The 27,189-nt window shown below is 52.3% G+C and overlaps 1 protein-coding gene across 1 annotated transcript in view; it reads right to left on the reverse strand.

Moving 5' to 3' along the window:
* The window catches only part of vps36 (vacuolar protein sorting 36 homolog), a 69,919-nt gene that overhangs the window by 36,908 nt on the left and 5,822 nt on the right, over window positions 1-27,189 (reverse strand). The window contains exon 6 of the mRNA XM_052520094.1: window positions 25,197-25,283. Within this exon, the coding sequence (XP_052376054.1) occupies window positions 25,197-25,283 (87 nt within the window). The remainder of the gene's footprint in view (window positions 1-25,196; window positions 25,284-27,189) is intronic.

Raw genomic sequence — 27,189 nt, forward strand, 5'->3', positions numbered from 1 at the left:
TACCCAGTCTGTCTCCCTCTACCCAGTCTCTCTCTCTCTACCCAGTCTCTCTCTCTCTACCCAGTCTGTCTCTCTCTACCCAGTCTGTCTCTCATCCTCTCTCTCTACCCAGTCTGTGTCTCTCTCTACCCAGTCTGTCTCTCATCCTCTCTCTCTCTACCCAGTCTGTCTCTCACTGTCTCTCTCTACCCAGTCTGTCTCCCTCTACCCAGTCTCTCTCTCTCTACCCAGTCTGTCTCTCTCTACCCAGTCTGTCTCTCTCTACCCAGTCTGTCTCTCTCTCTCTCTACAGTCTGTCTCTCTCTACCCAGTCTGTCTCTCTCTCTCTCTACCCAGTCAGTCTGTCTCTCTCTACCCAGTCTGTCTCTCTCTCTAACCAGTCTCTCTCTCTCTACCCAGTCTGTCTCTCTCTACCCAGTCTGTCTCTCTCTCTCTCCCCGTCTGTCTCTCTCTCTACCCAGTCTGTCTCTCTCTCTCTCTACCCAGTCTGTCTCTCTCTCTCTCTAGTCTGTCTCTCTCTCTCTCCAGTCTGTCTCTCTCTACCCAGTCTGTCTCTCTCCCAGTCTCTCTCTCTCTCCCAGTCTGTCTCTCTCTCTCTCTCCCAGTCTGTCTCTCTCTCTCTCTACCCAGTCTGTCTGTCTCTCTCTCTAACCAGTCTGTCTCTCTCTCTACCAGTCTCTCTCTCTACCCAGTCTCTCTCTCTCCTCAGTCTCTCTCTCTCTCTCTCTCTCTCTCTCTCTCTCTCTCTCCCAGTCTGTCTCTCTCTCTGCAGTCTGTCTCTCTCTCTCCCAGTCTGTCTCTCTCTCTCCCAGTCTGTCTCTCTCTACCCAGTCTGTCTCTCTCTACCCAGTCTGTCTCTCTCTCTCTCTCTACCCAGTCTGTCTCTCTCTCTAGTCTGTCTCTCTCTCTCTCTGTCTCTCTCTAACCAGTCTCTCTCTCTACCCAGTCTCTCTCTCTCTACCCAGTCTCTCTCTCTCTACCCAGTCTGTCTCTCTCTACCCAGTCTGTCTCTCTCTACCCAGTCTGTCTCTCTCTCTACCCAGTCTGTCTCTCTATCCTCTCTCTCTACCCAGTCTGTGTCTCTCTCTCTCTGTCTCTCTCTACCCAGTCTCTCTCTCTACCCAGTCTGTCTCTCTCTGTCTCTCTCTACCCAGTCTGTCTCTCTCTACCCAGTCTGTCTCTCTCTCTACCCAGTCTGTGTCTCTCTCTGCAGTCTGTCTCTCTCTCTACCCAGTCTGTCTCTCTCTCTCTACCCAGTCTGTCTCTCTCTCTGCCAGTCTGTCTCTCTCTCTACCCAGTCTGTCTCTCTCTCTACCCAGTCTGTCTCTCTCTCTCTGTCTCTCTCTCTGTCTCTCTCTCTCTACCCAGTCTGTCTCTCTCTCTACCCAGTCTGTCTCTCTCTCTACCCAGTCTGTCTCTCCCTACCCAGTCTGTCTCTCTCTGCCCAGTCTGTCTCTCTCTCTACCCAGTCTGTCTCTCTCTCTCTCTACCCAGTCTGTCTCTCTCTCTACCCAGTCTGTCTCTCTCTCTAACCAGTCTCTCTCTCTACCCAGTCTGTCTCTCTCTACCCAGTCTGTCTCTCTCTCCCAGTCTGTCTCTCTCTCTACCCAGTCTGTCTCTCTCTCTCCCCCGTCTCTCTCTCTCTACCCAGTCTGTCTCTCTCTCTACCCAGTCTGTCTCTCTCTACCCAGTCTGTCTCTCTCTACCCAGTCTGTCTCTCTCTACCCAGTCTGTCTCTCTCTACCCAGTCTGTCTCTCTCTCTCTCTACCCAGTCTGTCTCTCTCTCTAACCAGTCTCTCTCTCTCTCTAACCAGTCTCTCTCTCTACCCAGTCTCTCTCTCTCTACCCAGTCTCTCTCTCTCTACCCAGTCTCTCTCTCTCTCTCTACCCAGTCTCTCTCTCTCTACCCAGTCTGTCTCTCTCTCTACCCAGTCTGTCTCTCTCTACCCAGTCTGTGTCTCTCTCTACCCAGTCTCTCTCTCTACCCAGTCTGTCTCTCTCTGTCTCTCTCTGCCCAGTCTGTCTCTCTCTACCCAGTCTGTCTCTCATCCTCTCTCTCTACCCAGTCTGTGTCTCTCTCTACCCAGTCTGTGTCTCTCTCTACCCAGTCTGTCTCTCTCTCTACCCAGTCTGTCTCTCTCTCTACCCAGTCTGTCTCTCTCTCTACCCAGTCTGTCTCTCTCTCTACCCAGTCTGTCTCTCTCTCTACCCAGTCTGTCTCTCTCTCTGTCTCTCTACCCAGTCTGTCTCTCTCTCTCTACCCAGTCTGTCTCTCTCTCTACCCAGTCTGTCTCTCTCTCTACCCAGTCTGTCTCTCTCTACCCAGTCTGTCTCTCTGTCTGTCTCTCTCTACCCAGTCTGTCTCTCTCTCTCTACCCAGTCTGTCTCTCTCTCTGCCCAGTCTGTCTCTCTCTCTCTCTACCCAGTCTGTCTCTCTCTCTACCCAGTCTGTCTCTCTCTCTACCCAGTCTGTCTCTCTCTCTACCCAGTCTGTCTCTCTCTACCCAGTCTGTCTCTCTCTCTACCCAGTCTGTCTCTCTCTCTACCCAGTCTGTCTCTCTCTCCCAGTCTGTCTCTCTCTCTACCCAGTCTGTCTCTCTCTCTGCCCAGTCTGTCTCTCTCTCTACCAGTCTGTCTCTCTCTCTACCCAGTCTGTCTCTCTCTCTACCCAGTCTGTCTCTCTCTCTACCCAGTCTGTCTCTCTCTCCCCAGTCTGTCTCTCATCCTCTCTCTCTCTACCCAGTCTCTCTCTCTCTGTCTCTCAGGCTGTCTCTCATCTCTCTCTCTACCCAGTCTGTCTCTCATCCTCTCTCTCTCTACCCTGTCTGTCTCTCTCTCTCCCCAGTCTGTCTCTCATCCTCTCTCTCTACCCAGTCTGTCTCTCTCTACCCAGTCTGTCTCTCTCTCTACCCAGTCTGTCTCTCTCTCTACCCAGTCTGTCTCTCTCTCTACCCAGTCTGTCTCTCTCTCTACCCAGTCTGTCTCTCTCTCTACCCAGTCTGTCTCTCTCTCTACCCAGTCTGTCTCTCTCTCTACCCAGTCTGTCTCTCTCTCTACCCAGTCTGTCTCTCTCTCTACCCAGTCTGTCTCTCTCTCTACCCAGTCTGTCTCTCTCTCTACCCAGTCTGTCTCTCTCTAGTCCCAGTCTGTCTGTCCCTCTCTACCCAGTCTGTCTCTCTCTACCCAGTCTGTCTCTCTCTCTGTCCCAGTCTGTCTCTCTCTCTACCCAGTCTGTCTCTCTCTCTGCCCAGTCTGTCTCTCTCTCCCAGTCTGTCTCTCTCTCTACCCAGTCTGTCTCTCTCTCTGCCCAGTCTGTCTCTCTCTCTCCAGTCTGTCTCTCTCTCCCCAGTCTGTCTCTCCCAGTCTGTCTCTCTCTCTACCCAGTCTCTCTCTCTCTCTCTACCCAGTCTGTCTCTCATCTCTCTGTCTCTCTCTCTACCCAGTCTGTCTCTCATCCTCTCTCTCTCTACCCTGTCTGTCTCTCTCTCTCTCCCCAGTCTGTCTCTCATCCTCTCTCTCTCTACCCAGTCTGTCTCTCTCTACCCAGTCTGTCTCTCTCTCTACCCAGTCTGTCTCTCTCTCTACCCAGTCTGTCTCTCTCTCTACCCAGTCTGTCTCTCTCTCTACCCAGTCTCTCTCTCTCTACCCAGTCTGTCTCTCTCTCTCTACCCAGTCTGTCTCTCTCTCTCTCTACCCAGTCTGTCTCTCTCTCTACCCAGTCTCTCTCTCTCTCCCCAGTCTGTCTCTCTCTCTCTCTCCCAGTCTGTCTCTCTCTCCCCAGTCTGTCTCTCTCTCTACCCAGTCTGTCTCTCTCTCTCTACCCAGTCTGTCTCTCTCTCTCTACCCAGTCTGTCTCTCTCTCTCTGCCCAGTCTGTCTCTCATCCTCTCTGTCTCTCTCCCAGTCTGTCTCTCTCTACCCAGTCTGTCTCTCTCTCTACCCAGTCTGTCTCTCTCTCTACCCAGTCTGTCTCTCTCTCTCTGTCTCTCAGTCTGTCTCTCTCTCTCTACCCAGTCTCTCTCTCTCTCTCTCTCCCAGTCTTTCTCTCTCTCTACCCAGTCTGTCTCTCTCTCTCTCTCTCAGTCTGTCTCTCTCTCTACCCAGTCTGTCTCTCTCTCTGCAGTCTGTCTCTCTCTACCCAGTCTGTCTCTCTCTCTACCCAGTCTGTCTCTCTCTCTACCCAGTCTGTCTCTCAGTCCTCTCTCTCTACCCAGTCTGTCTCTCTCTACCCAGTCTGTCTCTCTCTCTACCCAGTCTGTCTCTCTCTCTGCAGTCTGTCTCTCTCTAGTCTGTCAGTCTGTCTCTCTCTACCCAGTCTGTCTCTCTCTACCCAGTCTGTCTCTCTCTGCCCAGTCTGTCTCTCTCTCTCACCCAGTCTGTCTCTCTCTCTCTCTACCCAGTCTGTCTCTCTCTCTAACCAGTCTGTCTCTCTCTCTCTCTCTGTCTCTCCTAACCAGTCTCTCTCTCTACCCAGTCTCTCTCTCTCTACCCAGTCTGTCTCTCTCTCCCAGTCTGTCTCTCTCTACCCAGTCTGTCTCTCTCTACCCAGTCTGTCTCTCCCAGTCTGTCTCTCTCTCTACCCAGTCTGTCTCTCATCCTCTCTCTCTACCCAGTCTGTCTCTCTCTCTGCCCAGTCTGTCTCTCTCTGTCTCTCTCTCCCAGTCTGTCTCTCTCTACCCAGTCTGTCTCTCTCTCCCAGTCTGTCTCTCATCCTCTCTCTCTACCCAGTCTGTCTCTCTCTCTACCCAGTCTGTCTCTCTCTACCCAGTCTGTCTCTCTCTCTACCCAGTCTCTCTCTCTCTCTCTCTCTCTCTCTCTCTCTCTCTCTCTCTACCCAGTCTGTCTCTCTCTCTAACCAGTCTGTCTCTCTCTCTAACCAGTCTCTCTCTCTAGTCTGTCAGTCTCTCTCTCTCTCTACCCAGTCTGTCTCTCTCTACCCAGTCTGTCTCTCTCTACCCAGTCTGTCTCTCTCTACCCAGTCTGTCTCTCTCTACCCAGTCTGTCTCTCTCTACCCAGTCTGTCTCTCTCTACCCAGTCTGTCTCTCTCTACCCAGTCTGTCTCTCTCTACCCAGTCTGTCTCTCTCTCTCCCAGTCTGTCTCTCTCCCAGTCTGTCTCTCTCTCTCTACCCAGTCTGTCTCTCTACCCAGTCTGTCTCTCTCTCCCAGTCTCTCTCTCTACCCAGTCTGTCTCTCTCTGCCCAGTCTGTCTCCCTCTACCCAGTCTGTCTCTCTCTCTCTACCCAGTCTGTCTCTCTCTCTCCCAGTCTGTCTCTCTCTACCCAGTCTGTCTCTCTCTCTCCAGTCTGTCTCTCTCTACCCAGTCTGTCTCTCCCTCTACCCAGTCTGTCTCTCTCTACCCAGTCTGTCTCTCTCTCTGCCCAGTCTGTCTCTCTCTCTACCCAGTCTGTCTCTCTCTCTACCCAGTCTGTCTCTCTCATCCTCTGTCTCTCTCCAGTCTGTCTCTCTCTCTACCCAGTCTGTCTCTCTGTCTCTCTACCCAGTCTGTCTCTCTCTCTACCCAGTCTGTCTCTCTCTCTCTACCTAGTCTGTCTCTCTCTCTCTCTACCCAGTCTGTCTCTCTCTCTCTACCCAGTCTGTCTCTCTCTCTACCCAGTCTGTTTCTCTCTACCCAGTCTGTCTCCAGTCTGTCTCTCTGTCTCTCTCTACCCAGTCTGTCTCTCTCTCTACCCCGTCTGTCTCTCTCTCTGTCTGTCTCTCTCTCTCTCTGCCCAGTCTGTCTCTCTCTACCCAGTCTGTCTCTCTCTCTGCCCAGTCTGTCTCTCTCTCTCCTACAGTCTGTCTCTCTCTCTACCCAGTCTGTCTCTCTCTCTACCCAGTCTGTCTCTCTCTCTACCCAGTCTGTCTCTCTCTCTACCCAGTCTGTCTCTCTCTACCCAGTCTGTCTCTCTCTACTGTCCAGTCTGTCTCTCTCTCTACCCAGTCTGTCTCTCTCTCTACCCAGTCTGTCTCTCTCTCTACCCAGTCTGTCTCTCTCTCTACCCAGTCTGTCTCTCTCTCTACCCAGTCTGTCTCTCTCTCTACCCAGTCTGTCTCTCTCTCCCCAGTCTGTCTCTCTCTCTACCCAGTCTGTCTCTCATCCTCTCTCTCTCTACCCAGTCTCTCTCTCTCTCTCTCTACCCAGTCTGTCTCTCATCCTCTCTCTCTCTCCCAGTCTGTCTCTCATCTGTCTCTCTCTCTACCCTGTCTGTCTCTCTCTCTCCCCAGTCTGTCTCTCATCCTCTCTCTCTACCCAGTCTGTCTCTCTCTACCCAGTCTGTCTCTCTCTCTACCCAGTCTGTCTCTCTCTCTGCAGTCTGTCTCTCTCTCTACCCAGTCTGTCTCTCTCTCTACCCAGTCTGTCTCTCTCTCTACCCAGTCTGTCTCTCTCTACCCAGTCTGTCTCTCTCTCTGCCAGTCTGTCTCTCTCTACCCAGTCTGTCTCTCTCTCCCAGTCTGTCTCTCATCTGTCTCTCTCTCTACCCAGTCTGTCTCTCTCTCCCAGTCTGTCTCTCTCTCCCAGTCTGTCTCTCTCTCTACCCAGTCTGTCTCTCTCTACCCAGTCTGTCTCTCTCTCTACCCAGTCTGTCTCTCTCTCTCTCTACCCAGTCTGTCTCTCTCTCTCTCTGCCAGTCTGTCTCTCTCTCTCTCTACCCAGTCTGTCTCTCTCTCTACCCAGTCTGTCTCTCTCTCTCTACCCAGTCTGTCTCTCTCTCTCCCAGTCTGTCTCTCTCTCTACCCAGTCTGTCTCTCTCTCTACCCAGTCTGTCTCTCTCTCTACCCAGTCTGTCTCTCTCTCTGCAGTCTGTCTGTCTCTCTCTACCCAGTCTGTCTCTCTGCCCAGTCTGTCTCTCTCTCTACCCAGTCTGTCTCTCTCTCTACCCAGTCTGTCTCTCTCTCTCTGCCCAGTCTGTCTCTCTCTCTGCTACCCAGTCTGTCTCTCTCTCTGCCCAGTCTGTCTCTCTCTCTACCCAGTCTGTCTCTCTCTCTACCCAGTCTGTCTCTCTCTCTACCCAGTCTGTCTCTCTCTACCCAGTCTGTCTCTCTCTCTGTCTCTCTCTCTCCCAGTCTGTCTCTCTCTCTACCCAGTCTGTCTCTCTCTCTACCCAGTCTGTCTCTCTCTCTACCCAGTCTGTCTCTCTCTCTACCCAGTCTGTCTCTCTCTCTCTGCAGTCTGTCTCTCTCTCTCCCAGTCTGTCTCTCATCCTCTCTCTCTCTACCCAGTCTCTCTCTCTCTCTCTACCCAGTCTGTCTCTCATCCTCTCTCTCTACCCAGTCTGTCTCTCATCCTCTCTCTCTCTACCCTGTCTGTCTCTCTCTCTCCCCAGTCTGTCTCTCATCCTCTCTCTCTACCCAGTCTGTCTCTCTCTACCCAGTCTGTCTCTCTTTACCCAGTCTGTCTCTCTCTACCCAGTCTGTCTCTCTCTCTACCCAGTCTGTCTCTCTCTCTACCCAGTCTGTCTCTCTCTCTACCCAGTCTGTCTCTCTCTACCCAGTCTGTCTCTCCCTCTACCCAGTCTGTCTCTCCCTCTACCCAGTCTGTCTCTCTCTACCCAGTCTGTCTCTCTCTACCCAGTCTGTCTCTCTCTCTACCCAGTCTGTCTCTCTCTCCCAGTCTGTCTCTCTCTCTACCCAGTCTGTCTCTCTCTCCCCAGTCTGTCTCTCATCCTCTCTCTCTACCCAGTCTGTCTCTCTCTCTCTACCCAGTCTGTCTCTCTCTCTACCCAGTCTGTCTCTCTCCTCTACCCAGTCTGTCTCTCTCTACCCAGTCTGTCTCTCTCTCTCTCTCTCTCTGCCCAGTCTGTCTCTCTCTACCCAGTCTGTCTCTCCCTCTACCCAGTCTGTCTCTCTCTCTCTACCCAGTCTGTCTCTCTCTCTACCCAGTCTGTCTCTCTCTCTCCCAGTCTGTCTCTCTCTCTACCCAGTCTGTCTCTCTCTCTACCCAGTCTGTCTCTCTCTCTACCCAGTCTGTCTCTCTCTCTACCCAGTCTGTCTCTCTCTCTCTCTGCAGTCTGTCTCTCTCTCTACCCAGTCTGTCTCTCTCTCTACTCTGTCCCAGTCTGTCTCTCTCTCTGCCCAGTCTGTCTCTCTCTCTCTACCCAGTCTGTCTCTCTCTCTGCCCAGTCTGTCTCTCTCTCTACCCAGTCTGTCTCTCTCTCTGCAGTCTGTCTCTCTCTCTACCCAGTCTGTCTCTCTCTCCCAGTCTGTCTCTCTCTCCCCAGTCTGTCTCTCTCCTCTGTCTCTCTCTACCCAGTCTGTCTCTCTCTCTCTCTACCCAGTCTGTCTCTCATCCTCTCTCTCTACAGTCTGTCTCTCTCTCTCCCATCCTCTCTCTCTCTACCCTGTCTGTCTCTCTCTCTCCCCAGTCTGTCTCTCTCCTCCCAGTCTGTCTCTCTCTACCCAGTCTGTCTCTCTCTCTGTCCTCTCTGCAGTCTGTCTCTCTCTCTCTACCCAGTCTGTCTCTCTCTCTACCCAGTCTGTCTCTCTCTCTGCCCAGTCTGTCTCTCTCTCTACCCAGTCTGTCTCTCTCTCTACCCAGTCTGTCTCTCTCTCTCTGCCCAGTCTGTCTCTCTCTCTACCCAGTCTGTCTCTCTCTCTCTCTACCCAGTCTGTCTCTCTCTGCCCAGTCTGTCTCTCTCTCCCAGTCTGTCTCTCTCTCTGCCCAGTCTGTCTCTCTCTCTCCCAGTCTGTCTCTCTCTACCCAGTCTGTCTCTCTCTCTACCCAGTCTGTCTCTCTCTCTACCCAGTCTGTCTCTCTCTACCCAGTCTGTCTCTCTCTCTCTCTCTCTACAGTCTGTCTCTCTCTCTCTACCCAGTCTGTCTCTCTCTCTCTCTCTCTACCCAGTCTGTCTCTCTCTCTCTCTGCCCAGTCTGTCTCTCTCTCTCCCAGTCTGTCTCTCTCTCTCTCTACCCAGTCTGTCTCTCTCTCTCCAGTCTCTCTCTCTCTACCCAGTCTGTCTCTCTCTCTCTCTCTCCCAGTCTGTCTCTCTCTACCCAGTCTGTCTCTCTCTACCCAGTCTGTCTCTCTCTCTACCCAGTCTGTCTCTCTCTCTACCCAGTCTGTCTCTCTCTCTCTACCCAGTCTGTCTCTCTCTCTCTACCCAGTCTGTCTCTCTCTCTCTGCCCAGTCTGTCTCTCTCTCTGCCCAGTCTGTCTCTCTCTCCCAGTCTGTCTCTCTCTCTGCAGTCTGTCTCTCTCTCTCTACCCAGTCTGTCTCTCTCTCTACCCAGTCTGTCTCTCTCTCTCTGTCTCTCTCTCTACCCAGTCTGTCTCTCTCTCTACCCAGTCTGTCTCTCTCTCTACCCAGTCTGTCTCTCTCTCTCTACCCAGTCTGTCTCTCTCTCTCTCAGTCTGTCTCTCTCTCTGCAGTCTGTCTCTCTCTCTACCCAGTCTGTCTCTCTCTCTCTCCCAGTCTGTCTCTCTCTCTCTCTACCCAGTCTGTCTCTCTCTCTCTGCCCAGTCTGTCTCTCTCTCTCTCCTGTCTCTCTCTACCCAGTCTGTCTCTCTCTCTGCCCAGTCTGTCTCTCTCTCTCTACCCAGTCTGTCTCTCTCTCTACCCAGTCTGTCTCTCTCTCTCTACCCAGTCTGTCTCTCTCTCTCCCAGTCTGTCTCTCTCTCTCTCTGTCTGTCTCTCTCTCTACCCAGTCTGTCTCTCTCTCTCTGTCCAGTCTGTCTGTCTCTCTCTCTACCCAGTCTGTCTCTCTCTCTACCCAGTCTGTCTCTCTCTCTGCCCAGTCTGTCTCTCTCTCTACCCAGTCTGTCTCTCTCTCTCCCAGTCTGTCTCTCTCTCTCTCTCTCCCAGTCTGTCTCTCTCTCTCTACCCAGTCTGTCTCTCTCTCTACCCAGTCTGTCTCTCTCTCTGCCCAGTCTGTCTCTCTCTCCCAGTCTGTCTCTCTCTACCCAGTCTGTCTCTCTCTCTACCCAGTCTGTCTCTCTCTACCCAGTCTGTCTCTCTCTCTACCCAGTCTGTCTCTCCCAGTCTGTCTCTCTCTCTCTACCCACTCTGTCTCTCTCTACCCAGTCTGTCTCTCTCTCTACCCAGTCTGTCTCTCTCTCTCTACCCAGTCTGTCTCTCTCTCTCTACCCAGTCTGTCTCTCTCTCTCTGTCAGTCTGTCTCTCTCTCTCTACCCAGTCTGTCTCTCTCTCTGCCCAGTCTGTCTCTCTCTCTCTCTCTCTCTACCCAGTCTGTCTCTCTCTCTCTCTCTCTCTCTCTACCCAGTCTGTCTCTCTCTCCCAGTCTGTCTCTCTCTGCAGTCTGTCTCTCTCTACCCAGTCTGTCTCTCTCTCTGCCAGTCTGTCTCTCTCTCTACCCAGTCTCTCTCTCTACCCAGTCTGTCTCTCTCTCCCCAGTCTGTCTCTCTCTCTGCCCAGTCTGTCTCTCTCTCTCTACCCAGTCTGTCTCTCTCTCTCTACCCAGTCTGTCTCTCTCTCTCTCTACCCAGTCTGTCTCTCTCTCTCTCCCCAGTCTGTCTCTCTCTCTCTACCCAGTCTGTCTCTCTCTCTCTACCCCGTCTGTCTCTCTCTCTCTACCCCGTCTGTCTCTCTCTCTCTACCCCGTCTGTCTCTCTCTCTCTACCCCGTCTGTCTCTCTCTCTACCCAGTCTGTCTCTCTCTCTCTACCCAGTCTGTCTCTCTACCCAGTCTGTCTCTCTCTCTGCCCAGTCTGTCTCTCTCTCTGCAGTCTCTCTCTGCAGTCTCTCTCTCTGCAGTCTGTCTCTCTCTACCCAGTCTGTCTCTCTCTCTCTCTACCCAGTCTGTCTCTCTCTCTCTGCAGTCTGTCTCTCTCTCTCTCCCAGTCTGTCTCTCTCTCTACCCAGTCTGTCTCTCTCTCTACCCAGTCTGTCTCTCTCTCTCTACCCAGTCTGTCTCTCTCTCTACCCAGTCTGTCTCTCTCTCTCTACCCAGTCTGTCTCTCTCTCTCTACCCAGTCTGTCTCTCTCTCTCTACAGTCTGTCTCTCTCTCTGTCCAGTCTGTCTCTCTCTCTACCCAGTCTGTCTCTCTCTCTGTCTCTCTCTCTACCCAGTCTGTCTCTCTCTGCAGTCTGTCTCTCTACCCAGTCTGTCTCTCTCTACCCAGTCTGTCTCTCTCTCTCTGTCTGTCTCTCTCTCTACCCAGTCTGTCTCTCTCTCTACCCAGTCTGTCTCTCTCTCTACCCAGTCTGTCTCTCTCTCTACCCAGTCTGTCTCTCTCTCTGCAGTCTGTCTCTCTCTCTCTACAGTCTGTCTCTCTCTCTACCCAGTCTGTCTCTCTCTGTCTGTCTCTCTCTACCCAGTCTGTCTCTCTCTACCCAGTCTGTCTCTCTCTCTGTCTCTGTCTCTCTCTCTACCCAGTCTCTCTCTCTACCCAGTCTGTCTCTCCTCTCTCTCTACCCAGTCTGTCTCTCTCTCTCTACCCAGTCTGTCTCTCTCTCCCCAGTCTGTCTCTCTCTCTCTCTCTCTACCCAGTCTGTCTCTCTCTAGTCTGTCTCTCTCTACCCAGTCTGTCTCTCTCTCCCAGTCTGTCTCTCTCTGCCCAGTCTGTCTCTCTCTACCCAGTCTGTCTCTCTCTCTACCCAGTCTGTCTCTCTCTCTACCCAGTCTGTCTCTCTCTCTGCCCAGTCTGTCTCTCTCTACCCAGTCTGTCTCTCTCTCTCTCTCTCTCTCTCTACCCAGTCTGTCTCTCTCTCTACCCAGTCTGTCTCTCTCTACCCAGTCTGTCTCTCTCTACCCAGTCTGTCTCTCTCTCTACCCAGTCTGTCTCTCTCTCTACCCAGTCTGTCTCTCTCTCTCTCAGTCTGTCTCTCTCTCTCTCCCCCAGTCTGTCTCTCTCTCTCTCTACCCAGTCTGTCTCTCTCTCTCACCCAGTCTGTCTCTCTCTGCAGTCTGTCTCTCTCTCTACAGTCTGTCTCTCTCTACCCAGTCTGTCTCTCTCTCTCTACCCAGTCTGTCTCTCTCTCTGTCTCTCTCTACCCAGTCTGTCTCTCTCTACCCAGTCTGTCTCTCTCTCTGCCCAGTCTGTCTCTCTCTCCCAGTCTGTCTCTCTCTACCCAGTCTGTCTCTCTCTCTCTGCCCAGTCTGTCTCTCTCTCTCTCCCAGTCTGTCTCTCTCTGCCCAGTCTGTCTCTCTCTCTCTCTCTCCCAGTCTGTCTCTCTCTCTACCCAGTCTGTCTCTCTCTACCCAGTCTGTCTCTCTCTCTCTACCCAGTCTGTCTCTCTCTCTGCCCAGTCTGTCTCTCTCTACCCAGTCTGTCTCTCTCTGTCTCTGTCTCTCTCTCAGTCTGTCTCTCTCTCTCTACCCAGTCTGTCTCTCTCTCTCCCAGTCTGTCTCTCTCTCTACCCAGTCTGTCTCTCTCTACTGCCAGTCTGTCTCTCTCTCCCAGTCTCTCTCTCTCTCTCTCCCAGTCTGTCTCTCTCTGTCTCTCTCTCTCAGTCTGTCTCTCTCTCTACCCAGTCTGTCTCTCTCTACCCAGTCTGTCTCTCTCTCTGCCCAGTCTGTCTCTCTCCCAGTCTGTCTCTCTCTGCAGTCTGTCTCTCTCTCTACCCAGTCTGTCTCTCTCTCTACCCAGTCTGTCTCTCTCTCTCTCTACAGTCTGTCTCTCTCTCTACCCAGTCTGTCTCTCTCTCTCTGTCTCTCTCTACCCAGTCTGTCTCTCTCTCCCAGTCTGTCTCTCTCTACCCAGTCTGTCTCTCTCTCTCTCTCTCTCTCTCTCTACCCAGTCTGTCTCTCTCTGCAGTCTCTCTCTCCTCTGTCAGTCTGTCTCTCTCTCTCTCTGCCCAGTCTGTCTCTCTCTCTGCAGTCTACCCAGTCTGTCTCTCTCTGTCTCTCTCTACCCAGTCTGTCTCTCTCTCTCTGCCCAGTCTGTCTCTCTCTCTCTACCCAGTCTGTCTCTCTCTCTCTGCCCAGTCTGTCTCTCTCTCTCTCTGCCAGTCTGTCTCTCTCTCTCCCAGTCTGTCTCTCTCTCTCTACCCAGTCTGTCTCTCTCTCTCTGCCAGTCTGTCTCTCTCTACCCAGTCTGTCTCTCTCTCTGTCTCTCTCTCCCAGTCTGTCTCTCTCTCTCCCAGTCTGTCTCTCTCTGCAGTCTGTCTCTCTCTGCCCAGTCTGTCTCTCTCTCTAGTCTGTCTCTCTCTCTCCTACCTGTCTCTCTCTCTCTGCCAGTCTGTCTCTCTCTCTGTCTCTCTCTCTACCCAGTCTGTCTCTCTCTGCCCAGTCTGTCTCTCTCTCTCTGCCCAGTCTGTCTCTCTCTCTCTACCCAGTCTGTCTCTCTCTACCCAGTCTGTCTCTCTCTCTGCCAGTCTGTCTCTCTCTCTACCCAGTCTGTCTCTCTCTCTCTGCCCAGTCTGTCTCTCTCTCTCTGTCACCCAGTCTGTCTCTCTCTCCCAGTCTGTCTCTCTCTCTCTCTCCCAGTCTGTCTCTCTCTCTGTCTCTCTCTGCAGTCTGTCTCTCTCTCTCTACCCAGTCTGTCTCTCTCTACCCAGTCTGTCTCTCTCTCTACCCAGTCTGTCTCTCTCTCTACCCAGTCTGTCTCTCTCTCTCTGCCCAGTCTGTCTCTCTCTCTGCCCAGTCTGTCTCTCTCTACCCAGTCTGTCTCTCTCTCTACCCAGTCTGTCTCTCTCTCTCTCTGCCCAGTCTGTCTCTCTCTCTCCCAGTCTGTCTCTCTCTCTCTCTGTCCCAGTCTGTCTCTCTCTGCAGTCTCTCTCTCTCTGCCCAGTCTGTCTCTGTCTCTCTCTCTCTCTCCCAGTCTGTCTCTCTCTCTCCCAGTCTGTCTCTCTCTCTCTGTCTCTCCCCAGTCTGTCTCTCTCTCTCTACCCAGTCTGTCTCTCTCTCTCCCAGTCTGTCTCTCTCTCTCAGTCTGTCTCTCTCTCTCTACCCAGTCTGTCTCTCTCTCTCCCAGTCTGTCTCTCTCTCTCAGTCTGTCCCACTCTCTCTCTCTACCCAGTCTGTCTCTCTCTCTGTCCCAGTCTGTCTCTCTCTCTCTCTCCAGTCTGTCTCTCTCTCTACCCAGTCTGTCTCTCTCTCTACCCAGTCTGTCTCTCTCTCTCCCAGTCTGTCTCTCTCTCTGCCCAGTCTGTCTCTCTCTCTACCCAGTCTGTCTCTCTCTCTCTCTACCCAGTCTGTCTCTCTCTCTCTCTCTCTCTCTACCCAGTCTGTCTCTCTCTCTCTGCCCCAGTCTGTCTCTCTCTCTCTGTCTCTCTCTGTCCCAGTCTGTCTCTCTCTACCCAGTCTGTCTCTCTCTCTGCCCAGTCTGTCTCTCTCTCTACCCAGTCTGTCTCTCTCTCTCCAGTCTGTCTCTCTCTCTCTACCCAGTCTGTCTCTCTCTGCCCAGTCTGTCTCTCTCTCTACCCAGTCTGTCTCTCTCTCTCTCCCAGTCTGTCTCTCTCTCTACCCAGTCTGTCTCTCTCTCTGCAGTCTGTCTCTCTCTCTCTGTCTCTCTCTCTACCCAGTCTGTCTCTCTCTCCCAGTCTGTCTCTCTCTGTCTCTCAGTCCCAGTCTCTCTCTCTACCCAGTCTGTCTCTCTCTCTCTCTACCCAGTCTGTCTCTCTCTCCTGTCTCAGTCTGTCTCTCTCTCTCTGCCCAGTCTGTCTCTCTCTCCCAGTCTGTCTCTCTCTCTACCCAGTCTGTCTCTCTCTCCCAGTCTGTCTCTCTCTGTCTGTCTCTCTCTCCCAGTCTGTCTCTCTCTACCCAGTCTGTCTCTCTCTCTCTACCCAGTCTGTCTCTCTCTCTACCCAGTCTGTCTCTCTCTCTACCCAGTCTGTCTCTCTCTCTCTACCCAGTCTGTCTCTCTCTCCCAGTCTGTCTCTCTCTCTCTACCCAGTCTGTCTCTCTCTCTCTACCCAGTCTGTCTCTCTCTCTGCCCAGTCTGTCTCTCTCTCTCTACCCAGTCTGTCTCTCTCTCTACCCAGTCTGTCTCTCTCTCTACCCAGTCTGTCTCTCTCTCTCTACCCAGTCTGTCTCTCTCTCTCTGTCTCTCTCTGCCCAGTCTGTCTCTCTCTCTGCCCAGTCTGTCTCTCTCTCTACCCAGTCTGTCTCTCTCTCTACCCAGTCTGTCTCTCTCTCTACCCAGTCTGTCTCTCTCTCTCTCTACCCAGTCTGTCTCTCTCTCCCAGTCTGTCTCTCTCTACCCAGTCTCTCTCTCTACCCAGTCTGTCTCTCTCTCCCAGTCTGTCTCTCTCTCTACCCAGTCTGTCTCTCTCTCCCAGTCTGTCTCTCTCTCTACCCAGTCTGTCTCTCTCTCTCTACCCAGTCTGTCTCTCTCTCTGCCCAGTCTGTCTCTCTCTCTCTGCCCAGTCTGTCTCTCTCTCTCTCTCTACCCAGTCTGTCTCTCTCTCTCTCCCAGTCTGTCTCTCTCTACCCAGTCTGTCTCTCTCTCTCCTAGTCTGTCTCTCTCTACCCAGTCTGTCTCTCTCTCTACCCAGTCTGTCTCTCTCTCTACCCAGTCTGTCTCTCTCTCTACCCAGTCTGTCTCTCTCTACCCAGTCTGTCTCTCTCTCTCCCAGTCTGTCTCTCTCTCTACCCAGTCTGTCTCTCTCTCTACCCAGTCTGTCTCTCTCTCTACCCAGTCTGTCTCTCTCTCTGTCTCTCTCTACCCAGTCTGTCTCTCTCTCTACCCAGTCTGTCTCTCTCTCTCTCCCAGTCTGTCTCTCTCTCTCTCTCTCTCCCAGTCTGTCTCTCTCTACCCAGTCTGTCTCTCTCTCTGCCCAGTCTGTCTCTCTCTCTCTCCCAGTCTGTCTCTCTCTCCCAGTCTGTCTCTCTCTACCCAGTCTGTCTCTCTCTCTCCAGTCTGTCTCTCTCTCTCTGCAGTCTGTCTCTCTCTCTCCCCAGTCTGTCTCTCTCTCTACCCAGTCTGTCTCTCTCTCTACCCAGTCTGTCTCTCTCTCTACCCAGTCTGTCTCTCTCTACCCAGTCTGTCTCTCTCTACCCAGTCTGTCTCTCTCTGTCTCTCTCTGCCCAGTCTGCTCTCTCTCTACCCAGTCTGTCTCTCTCTCTGCCCAGTCTGTCTCTCTCTCTACCCAGTCTGTCTCTCTCTCCCAGTCTGTCTCTCTCTACCCAGTCTGTCTCTCTCTACCCAGTCTGTCTCTCTCTCTACCCAGTCTGTCTCTCTCTCTACCCAGTCTGTCTCTCTCTCTCCCAGTCTGTCTCTCTCTGCCCAGTCTGTCTCTCTCCCAGTCTGTCAGTCTGTCTCTCTCTCTACCCAGTCTGTCTCTCTCTCTCTCTCTACCCAGTCTGTCTCTCTCTCTACCCAGTCTGTCTCTCTCTGCAGTCTGTCTCTCTCTGTCTGTCTCTCTAGTCTGTCTCTCTCTACCCAGTCTGTCTCTCTCTACCCAGTCTGTCTCTCTCTCTCTACCCAGTCTGTCTCTCTCTGCCCAGTCTGTCTCTCTCTCCAGTCTCCTCTCTGTCTCTCTCTCTACCCAGTCTGTCTCTCTCTCTCTACCCAGTCTGTCTCTCTCTACCCAGTCTGTCTCTCTCTACCCAGTCTGTCTCTCTCTCTCTGTCTCTCTCCTCAGTCTGTCTCTCTCTCTCTACCCAGTCTGTCTCTCTCTCTCTACCCAGTCTGTCTCTCTCTACCCAGTCTGTCTCTCTCTACCCAGTCTCTCTCTCTCTACCCAGTCTCTCTCTCTCTACCCAGTCTGTCTCTCTCTCTACCCAGTCTCTCTCTCTCTACCCAGTCTCTCTCTCTCTACCCAGTCTCTCTCTCTACCCAGTCTGTCTCTCTCTACCCAGTCTGTCTCTCTCTCTCTACCCAGTCTGTCTCTCTCTACCCAGTCTGTCTCTCTCTACCCAGTCTGTCTCTCTCTACCCAGTCTGTCTCTCTCTACCCAGTCTGTCTCTCTCTACCCAGTCTGTCTCTCTCTACCCAGTCTGTCTCTCTCTACCCAGTCTGTCTCTCTCTACCCAGTCTCTCTCTCTCTACCCCGTCTGTCTCTCTCTACCCAGTCTGTCTCTCTCTACCCCGTATGTCTCTCTCTACCCAGTCTGTCTCTCTCTCTGCCCAGTCTGTCTCTCTCTCTCTACCCAGTCTGTCTCTCTCTCTCTACAGTCTGTCTCTCTCTCTACCCAGTCTGTCTCTCTCTCTCTACCCAGTCTGTCTCTCTCTCTCTACCCCCGTCTGTCTCTCTCTCTCTCCCCGTCTGTCTCTCTCTACCCAGTCTCTCTCTCTCTCTACCCAGTCTGTCTCTCTCTCTCTACCCAGTCTCTCTCTCTACCCCGTCTCTCTCTCTCTACCCAGTCTCTCTCTCTCTACCCAGTCTGTCTCTCTCTACCCAGTCTGTCTCTCTCTACCCAGTCTGTCTCTCTCTGCCCAGTCTGTCTCTCTCTACCCAGTCTGTCTCTCTCTACCCAGTCTGTCTCTCTCTACCCAGTCTGTCTCTCTCTACCCAGTCTGTCTCTCTCTACCCAGTCTGTCTCTCTCTCTACCCCGTCTCTCTCTCTCTACCCAGTCTCTCTCTCTCTACCCAGTCTCTCTCTCTCTACCCAGTCTCTCTCTCTCTACCCAGTCTCTCTCTCTCCCAGTCTCTCTCTCTCCCAGTCTGTCTCTCTCTACCCAGTCTGTCTCTCTCTACCCAGTCTGTCTCTCTCTCTCCCCGTTTGTCTCTCTCTACCCAGTCTGTCTCTCTCTACCCAGTCTGTCTCTCTCTACCCAGTCTGTCTCTCATCCTCTCTCTCTCTCTCTCTACCCAGTCTGTCTCTCTCTACCCAGTCTGTCTCTCTCTACCCAGTCTGTCTCTCATCCTCTCTCTCTCTCTACCCAGTCTGTCTCTCTCTCTCTACCCCGTCTCTCTCTCTCTACCCAGTCTGTCTCTCTCTACCCAGTCTGTCTCTCTCTACCCAGTCTGTCTCTCTCTCTACCCAGTCTGTCTCTCTCTACCCAGTCTGTCTCTCTCTCTACCCAGTCTCTCTCTCTCTACCACGTCTCTCTCTCTCTACCACGTCTCTCTCTCTCTACCCAGTCTGTCTCTCTCTACCACGTCTCTCTCTCTCCCAGTCTGTCTCTCTCTCTGCCAGTCTGTCTCTCTCTCTGCCCAGTCTGTCTCTCTCTCTGCCCAGTCTGTCTCTCTCTCTCTGCCCAGTCTGTCTCTCTCTCTGCCCAGTCTGTCTCTCTCTCTACCCAGTCTGTCTCTCTCTCTCTACCCAGTCTGTCTCTCTCTCTCTACCCAGTCTGTCTCTCTCTCTCTACCCAGTCTGTCTCTCTCTCTACCCAGTCTGTCTCTCTCTCTCTCTACAGTCTGTCTCTCTCTACCCCGTCTGTCTCTCTCTCCCCAGTCTGTCTCTCTCTACCCCGTCTCTCTCTCTACCCCGTCTCTCTCTCTCTACCACGTCTGTCTCTCTCTACCCAGTCTCTCTCTCTACCCAGTCTCTCTCTACCCAGTCTCTCTCTCTCTACCCAGTCTCTCTCTCTCTACCCAGTCTGTCTCTCTCTACCCCGTCTGTCTCTCTCTACCCAGTCTGTCTCTCTCTACCCAGTCTGTCTCTCTCTACCCAGTCTGTCTCTCTCTACCCAGTCTCTCTCTCTCTACCCAGTCTGTCTCTCTCTACCCAGTCTGTCTCTCTCTCTACCCAGTCTGTCTCTCTCTACCCAGTCTGTCTCTCTCTACCCAGTCTGTCTCTCTCTACCCAGTCTGTCTCTCTCTCTACCCAGTCTGTCTCTCTCTACCCAGTCTGTCTCTCTCTACCCAGTCTGTCTCTCTCTACCCAGTCTGTCTCTCTCTCTCTGCCCAGTCTGTCTCTCTCTCTACCCAGTCTGTCTCTCTCTCTCTACCCAGTCTGTCTCTCTCTCTCTACCCAGTCTGTCTCTCTCTCTCTACCCAGTCTGTCTCTCTCTCTCTCTCCCCAGTCTGTCTCTCTCTCTACCCAGTCTGTCTCTCTCTCTCTCTACCCCCCTGTCTCTCTCTCTCTACCCCGTCTCTCTCTCTCTACCCCGTCTCTCTCTCTACCCCGTCTCTCTCTCTCTACCCCGTCTGTCTCTCTCTACCCCGTCTGTCTCTCTCTACCCAGTCTGTCTCTCTCTCTCTACCCAGTCTGTCTCTCTCTCTACCCAGTCTGTCTCTCTCTCTACCCAGTCTGTCTCTCTCTCTCTACCCAGTCTGTCTCTCTCTCTCTACCCAGTCTGTCTCTCTCTCTCTACCCAGTCTCTCTCTCTCTCTACCCAGTCTCTCTCTCTACCCCGTCTGTCTCTCTCTACCCAGTCTGTCTCTCTCTACCCAGTCTGTCTCTCTCTACCCAGTCTGTCTCTCTCTACCCAGTCTGTCTCTCTCTCTACCCAGTCTGTCTCTCTCTCTACCCAGTCTGTCTCTCTCTCTCTACCCAGGCTGTCTCTCATCCTCTCTTTGTACCCAGTCTGTCTCTCATCCTCTCTCTCTACCCAGTCTGTCTCTCATCCTCTCTCTCTCTCCCAGTCTGTCTCTCATCCTCTCTCTACCCAGTCTGTCTCTCTCTCTCTCTCTGTCAGTCTGTCTCTCATCCTCTCTCTACCCAGTCTGTCTCTCTCTCTCTCTCTCTCTCTACCCAGTCTGTCTCTCATCCTCTCTCTCTACCCTGTCTCTCTCTCTCTCTCTCTACCCAGTCTGTCTCTCTCTATCCTCTCTCTCTACCCTCTCTCTCTCTCTCTCTCTCTCTCTCTCTCTGTCTCTCTCTCTCATCCTCGCTCTCTCCCCAGTCTGTCTCTCATCCTCTCTCTCTACCCAGTCTGTCTCTCATCCTCTCTCTCTACCCAGTCTGTCTCTCATCCTCTCTCTCTACCCAGTCTGTCTCTCATCCTCTCTCTCTACCCAGTCTCTCTCTCATCCTCTCTCTCTACCCAGTCTGTCTCTCTCTCTCTACCCAGTCTCTCTCTCTACCCAGTCTCTCTCTCTCTACCCAGTCTCTCTCTCTACCCCATCTGTCTCTCTCTACCCAGTCTGTCTCTCTCTACCCAGTCTGTCTCTCTCTACCCAGTCTGTCTCTCTCTCCCCAGTCTGTCTCTCTCTACCCAGTCTGTCTCTCTCTACCCAGTCTGTCTCTCTTCCTCTCTCTCTCATCCCCGTCTGTCTCTCTCTACCCAGTCTGTCTCTCTCTACCCAGTCTGTCTCTCATCCTCTCTCTCTCCCCAGTCTGTCTCTCATCCTCTCTCTCTACCCAGTCTGTCTCTCATCCTCTCTCTCTCCCCAGTCTGTCTCTCATCCTCCCCGTCTGTCTCTACCCAGTCTGTCTCTCTCTACCCAGTCTCTCTCTCTCCCCAGTCTGTCTCTCATCCTCTCTCTCTACCCAGTCTGTCTCTCATCCTCTCTCTCTACCCAGTCTGGCTCTCATCCTCTCTCTCTACCCAGTCTGTCTCTCATCCTCTCTCTCTACCCAGTCTGTCTCTCATCCTCTCTCTCTACCCAGTCTGGCTCTCATCCTCTCTCTCTACCCCGTCTGTCTCTCATCCTCTCTCTCTACCCAGTCTGTCTCTCATCCTCTCTCTCTTCCCCGTCTGTCTCTCATCCTCTCTTTCTACCCTGTGTCTCTCTCTCTACCCAGTCTCTCTCTCTCTCCCCAGTCTGTCTCTCATCCTCTCTCTCTACCCAGTCTGTCTCTCATCCTCTCTCTCTTCCCCGTCTGTCTCTCTCTCTACCCTGTGTCTCTCTCTCTACCCTGTGTCTCTCTCTCTCCAGTCTGTCTCTCATCCTCTCTCTCTACCCAGTCTGTCTCTCATCCTCGCTCTCTACCCCGTCTGTCTCTCATCCTCTCTCTCTACCCTGTCTGTCTCTCATCCTCTCTCTCTACCCCGTCTGTCTCTCATCCTCTCTCTCTACCCAGTCTGTCTCTCATCCTCTCTCTCTACCCAGTCTGTCTCTCTCTCCCCAGTCTGTCTCTCATCCTCTCTCTCTCCCCAGTCTGTCTCTCATCCTCTCTCTCTACCCAGTCTGTCTCTCATCCTCTCTCTCTCCCCAGTCTGTCTCTCATCCTCGTCTGTCTCTCATCCTCTCTCTCTACCCAGTCTGTCTCTCATCCTCTCTCTCTACCCAGTCTGTCTCTCATCCTCTCTACCCCGTCTGTCTCTCATCCTCTCTCTCTACCCTGTCTGTCTCTCATCCTCTCTCTCTTCCCCGTCTGTCTCTCATCCTCTCTTTCTACCCAGTCTGTCTCTCATCCTCTCTCTCTACCCAGTCTGTCTCTCTCTACTCAGTCTGTCTCTCTCTACCCAGTCTGTCTCTCATCCTCTCTCTCTACCCAGTCTGTCTCTCATCCTCTCTCTCTACCCAGTCTGTCTCTCATCCTCTCTTTCTACCCAGTCTGTCTCTCATCCTCTCTTTCTACCCAGTCTGTCTCTCATCCTCTCTCTCTACCCAGTCTGTCTCTCATCCTCTCTCTCTACCCAGTCTGTCTCTCATCCTCTCTCTCTACCCTGTCTCTCTCTCTCTACCCAGTCTCTCTCTCTCTCTACCCTGTCTGTCTCTCATCCTCTCTCTCTACCCAGTCTGTCTCTCATCCTCTCTCTCTACCCAGTCTGTCTCTCATCCTCTCTCTCTACCCAGTCTGTCTCTCTCTACCCAGGCTGTCTCTCATCCTCTCTTTGTACCCAGTCTGTCTCTCATCCTCTCTCTCTACCCAGTCTGTCTCTCTCTCTCTCTCTCTACCCAGTCTGTCTCTCATCCTCTCTCTCTACCCAGTCTGTCTCTCTCTCTCTCTCTCTACCCAGTCTGTCTCTCATCCTCTCTCTCTACCTGTCTCTCTCTCTCTCTCTCTCTACCCAGTCTGTCTCTCATCCTCTCTCTCTCCCCCGTCTGTCTCTCATCCTCTCTCTCTACCCAGTCTGTCTCTCATCCTCTCTCTCTACCCAGTCTGTCTCTCTCTCCCCAGTCTGTCTCTCATCCTCTCTCTCTCCCCAGTCTGTCTCTCATCCTCTCTCTCTGCCCAGTCTGTCTCTCATCCTCTCTCTCCCCCAGTCTGTCTCTCATCCTCGTCTGTCTCTCATCCTCTTCTCTCTACCCAGTCTGTCTCTCATCCTCTCTCTCTACCCAGTCTGTCTCTCATCCTCTCTACCCCGTCTGTCTCTCATCCTCTCTCTCTACCCTGTCTGTCTCTCATCCTCTCTCTCTTCCCCGTCTGTCTCTCATCCTCTCTTTCTACCCAGTCTGTCTCTCATCCTCTCTCTCTACCCAGTCTGTCTCTCTCTCTCAGTCTGTCTCTCTCTACCCAGTCTGTCTCTCATCCTCTCTCTCCCAGTCTGTCTCTCATCCTCTCTCTCTACCCAGTCTGTCTATCATCCTCTCTTTCTACCCAGTCTGTCTCTCATCCTCTCTCTCTACCCAGTCTGTCTCTCATCCTCTCTCTACCCAGTCTGTCTCTCATCCTCTCTCTCTACCCTGTCTCTCTCTCTCTACCCAGTCTCTCTCTCTCTCTCTCTCTCTCTCTCTCTCTCTCTACCTGTCTGTCTCTCATCCTCTCTCTCTACCCAGTCTGTCTCTCATCCTCTCTCTCTACCCAGTCTGTCTCTCATCCTCTCTCTCTACCCAGTCTGTCTCTCTCTCTCTCTCTCTACCCAGTCTGTCTCTCATCCTCTCTCTCTACCCAGTCTGTCTCTCATCCTCTCTCTCTACCCTGTCTCTCTCTCTCTCTCTCTCTCTACCCAGTCTGTCTCTCATCCTCTCTCTCTACCCTGTGTCTCTCTCTCTCCCCAGTCTGTCTCTCATCCTCATCTGTCTCTCATCCTCTCTCTCTCCCCAGTCTGTCTCTCATCCTCTCTCTCTACCCAGTCTGTCTCTCATCCTCTCTACCCCCGTCTGTCTCTCATCCTCTCTCTCTCTACCCTGTCTGTCTCTCATCCTCTCTCTCTCCCCGTCTGTCTCTCATCCTCTGTCTCTCATCCTCTCTCTCTTCCTGTCTCTCATCTCTCTTTCTACCCTGTCTCTCTCTCTCTCTCTCTCTCTCCCCAGTCTGTCTCTCATCCTCTCTCTCTACCCAGTCTGTCTCTCATCCTCTCTCTCTCTACCCAGTCTGTCTCTCATCCTCTCTCTCTACCCCGTCTGTCTCTCATCCTCTCTCTCTACCCAGTCTGTCTCTCATCCTCTCTCTCTCTCTCTCTCCCCAGTCTGTCTCTCATCCTCTCTCTCTACCCAGTCTGTCTCTCATCATCCTCTCTCTCTCTACCCAGTCTGTCTCTCATCCTCTCTCTACCCAGTCTGTCTCATCCTCTCTTCTCCCTGTGTCTCTCTCATCCTGTCTTTGTCTCCCTGTGTCTCTCATCCTCTCTTTCTACCCTGTGTCTCTCATCCTCTCTTTCTGCCCTGTGTCTCTCTCATCCTCTCTTTCTACCCTGTGTCTGTCATCCTCTCTTTCTACCCCGTGTCTCTCATCCTCTCTCTTCTCCCTTCTGTCTCTCATCCCCTCTCTACCCAGTCTCTCTCTCTCTCTACCCTGTCTCATCCTCTCTCTACTCTCCTGTCTCTTTCTACCCTGTCTGTCTCATCCTCTCTCTCACCCTGCGTCTCTCTTTCTCTACCCTGTCTGTCTCATCCTCTCTTTCTCACTGTGTCTGTCATGCCTCTCTTTCTACCCCGTGTCTCTCTCTCTCTACCCTGTCTCATCCTCTCTTTCCCTGTGTCTCTCTCATCCTCTCTCTCTCTCTGTCTCTCTCACCCAGTCTGTCTCTCATCCTCTCTACCCCGTCTGTCTCTCATCCTCTCTCTCTCTACCCTGTCTGTCTCTCATCCTCTCTCTCTGTCCCCGTCTGTCTCTCATCCTCTCTCTCTACCCAGTCTGTCTCTCATCCTCTCTCTCTCTTTCAAGTCTGTCTCTCATCCTCTCTCTCTCTACCCAGTCTGTCTCTCATCCTCTCTCTCTACCCAGTCTGTCTCTCATCCTCTCTCTCTACCCTGTCTCTCATCCTCTCTCTCTACCCTGTCTCTCATCCTCTCTCTCTACCCTGTCTCTCATCCTCTCTCTCTACCCAGTCTCTCTCTCTCTACCCAGTCTGTCTCTCTCTACCCAGTCTGTCTCTCTCTACCCAGTCTGTCTCTCTCTACCCAGTCTGTCTCTTTCTACCCTGTGTCTCTCTCATCCTGTCTTTCTACCCTGTGTCTCTCATCCTCTCTTTCTACCCTGTGTCTCTCTCATCCTCTCTTTCTACCCTGTGTCTGTCATCCTCTCTTTCTACCCCGTGTCTCTCTCATCCTCTGTCTCTCCCCAGTCTGTCTCTCAACCTCTCTTTCTACCCTGTCTGTCTCATCCTCTCTCTCTACCCTGTCTGATCCTCTCTTTCTACCCTGCGTCTCTCTTTCTACCCCGTGTATCTCTCTCTCTCTCTACCCTGTCTGATCCTCTCTTTCTACCCTGCGTCTCTCTTTCTACCCTGTCTGTCTCATCCTCTCTTTCTACCCTGCGTCTCTCTTTCTACCCCGTGTATCTCTCTCTCTTGTCTCTCATCCTCTCTTTTTGTATCTCTCTTTCTACCCCTGTCTCATCCCCTCTCTTTCTACCCTGTCTCTCTCTCTCTCTACCCCATGTATCTCTCTCTCTCCTCTCTTTCTACCCTGTCTGTCTCATCCTCTCTCTCTCTACCCTGTGTCTCTCATCCTCTCTCTCCCCTGTCTCTCTCTCCTCTCTCTCTGCCCTGTGTCTCTCCTCTCTCTCCTCTCTCTCTCCCCCCGTCTCTCATCCTCTCTTCTTCTTTCTACCCCGTGTCTCTCTCATCCTCTCTTTCTACCCCGTGTCTATCTCATCCTCTCTTTCTACCCCGTGTCTCTCTCATCCTCTCTTTCTCTACCCGTGTCTCTCTCATCCTCTCCTTTCTACCCTGTGTCTCTCTCATCCTCTCTTTCTACCCTGTGTCTCTCTCCCTCTCTTTCTTCTGTGTGTCTCTCTCATCCTCTCTTTCTACCCTGTGTCTCTCTCATCCTCTCTTTCTACCCTGTGTCTCTCTCATCCTCTCTTTCTACCCTGTGTCTCTCTCATCCTCTCTTTCTACCCTGTGTCTCTCTCATCCTCTCTTTCTACCCTGTGTCTCTCTCATCCTCTCTTTCTACCCTGTGTCTCTCTCATCCTCTCTTTCTACCCTGTGTCTCTCTCATCCTCTCTTTCTACCCTGTGTCTCTCTCATCCTCTCTTTCTACCCTGTGTCTCTCTCATCCTCTCTTTCTACCCTGTGTCTCTCTCATCCTCTCTTTCTACCCTGTGTCTATCTCATCCTCTCTTTCTACCCTGTGTCTCTCTCATCCTCTCTTTCTACCCTGTGTCTCTCTCCATCTTATTTCCTTTCTCACCTCTGAGATGTTTTTCTCTGTCTCTTTCCTCCTCTCCTCTATCTTCCTCTCGATGCCGACGATCCCCACCGCTCGAGTCCTTCCTGTCTGTAGGACGACCAGAGAGGAGACATTATTTACACGCACAGAGAGAAAATCGCAGGGGAAGAGAAAATTAAAGAGAATCGCAGAGGGAGAGAATCACAGAGAGAGAGAGAGAGAATCACAGAGAGAGAGAGAGAGAATCACAGAGAGAGAGAGAGAGAGAGAGAGAGAGAGAGAGAGAGAGAATCACAGAGAGAGAGAGAATCACAGAGAGAGAGAGAGAGAATCACAGAGAGAGAGAGAGAATCACAGAGAGAGAGAGAGAGAGAGAGAGAGAGAGAGAGAGAGAGAATCACAGAGAGAGAGAGAGAGAATCGCAGAGAGAGAGAGAGAGAGAATCACAGAGAGAGAGAGAAAGAGAGAGAGAATCACAGAGAGAGAGAATTGCAGAGAGAGAGAGAGAATCACAGAGAGAGAGAGAGAATCACAGAGAGAGAGAGAGAGAAAGAGAGAGAGAGAGAATCACAGAGAGAGAGAATCGCAGAGAGTGAGAATCACAGAGAGAGAGAGAATCACACAGAGAGAGAGAGAGAGAGAGAGAGAGAGAGAGAGAGAGAGAGAGAGAATCACAGAGAGAGAGAGAGAGAATCGCAGAGAGAGAGAGAGAGAGAGAATCACAGAGAGAGAGAGAAAGAGAGAGAGAATCACAGAGAGAGAGAATTGCAGAGAGAGAGAGAGAATCACAGAGAGAGAGAGAGAATCACAGAGAGAGAGAGAAGAAAGAGAGAGAGAGAGAATCACAGAGAGAGAGAATCGCAGAGAGTGAGAATCACAGAGAGAGAGAGAATCACACACAGAGAGAGAGAGAGAGAGAGAGAGAGAGAGAGAGAGAGAGAGAGAGAATCGCAGAGAGAGAGAGAGAGAGAGAGAGAGAGAGAGAGAATCGCAGAGAGAGAGAGAGAGAGAGAGAGAATCGCAGAGAGAGAGAGAGAGAGAGAGAGAGAGAGAGAGAGAGAGAGAGAATCGCAGAGAGAGAGAATCGCAGAGAGAGAGAGAGAGAGAGAGAGAGAGAGAGAGAGAGAGAGAGAGAATCGCAGAGAGAGAGAATCGCAGAGAGAGAGAGAGAGAGAGAGAGAGAGAGAGAGAGAGAGAGAGAGAGAGAGAGAGAGAGAGAGAGAGAGAGAGAGAGAGAGAGAGAGAGAGAGAGAGAGAGAGAGAGAGAGAGAGAGAGAGAGAGAGAGAGAGAGAGAGAGAGAGAGAGAGAGAGAGAGAGAGAGAGAGAGAGAGAGAATCGCAGAGAGAGAGAGAGACTACCTTGATGAGGTCTGACCAAAACAACACACACAAAGCAACAATAGTCCCAGTAGGTGAGAGGAAGGAGGTTAGGGACTGGGGAGAGAGCGAGGATGAGAGACAGACGGGGGAGAGAGCGAGGATGAGAGACGGGGAAGGGGTTAGGAACAACAACACATGTACCCTGCTCCGTATTTTAACAACTAGGGGCCTATAAGGCAACAGTCAAAAATATTAACTCCTAGCCGACATCCTTATATATATATATATAAAATATACACACAGACAAAAGTATGTGGACACCAGTTCAAATTAGTGGATTCGGCTATTTCAGCCACACCTGTTGCTGACAGGTGTATAAAATCCGGGTATAAAAGCCAGGAGAACGCTACGTGCCCAACTGCATAGTGCCAACTGTAAAGTTTGGTGGAGGAGGAATAATGGTCTGGGGCTGTTTATCATGGTTTGGGCCCCTTAGTTCCAGTGAAGGGAAATCTTAATGCTACAACATACAATGACATTCTAGATGATTCTGTGCTTCTAACTTTCTGGCAACAGTTTGAGGAAGGTCCTTTCCTGTTTCAGCATGACAATGCTTCCGTGGACAAAACAAGGTCCATACAGAAATATTTTGTCAAGATCGGTGTGAAAGAACTTGACTGGCCTGCACAGAGCC

The sequence above is a fragment of the Oncorhynchus keta genome, chromosome 6 (assembly GCF_023373465.1).
Source record: "Oncorhynchus keta strain PuntledgeMale-10-30-2019 chromosome 6, Oket_V2, whole genome shotgun sequence".
In the NCBI taxonomy this organism is placed as follows: domain Eukaryota; kingdom Metazoa; phylum Chordata; class Actinopteri; order Salmoniformes; family Salmonidae; genus Oncorhynchus; species Oncorhynchus keta.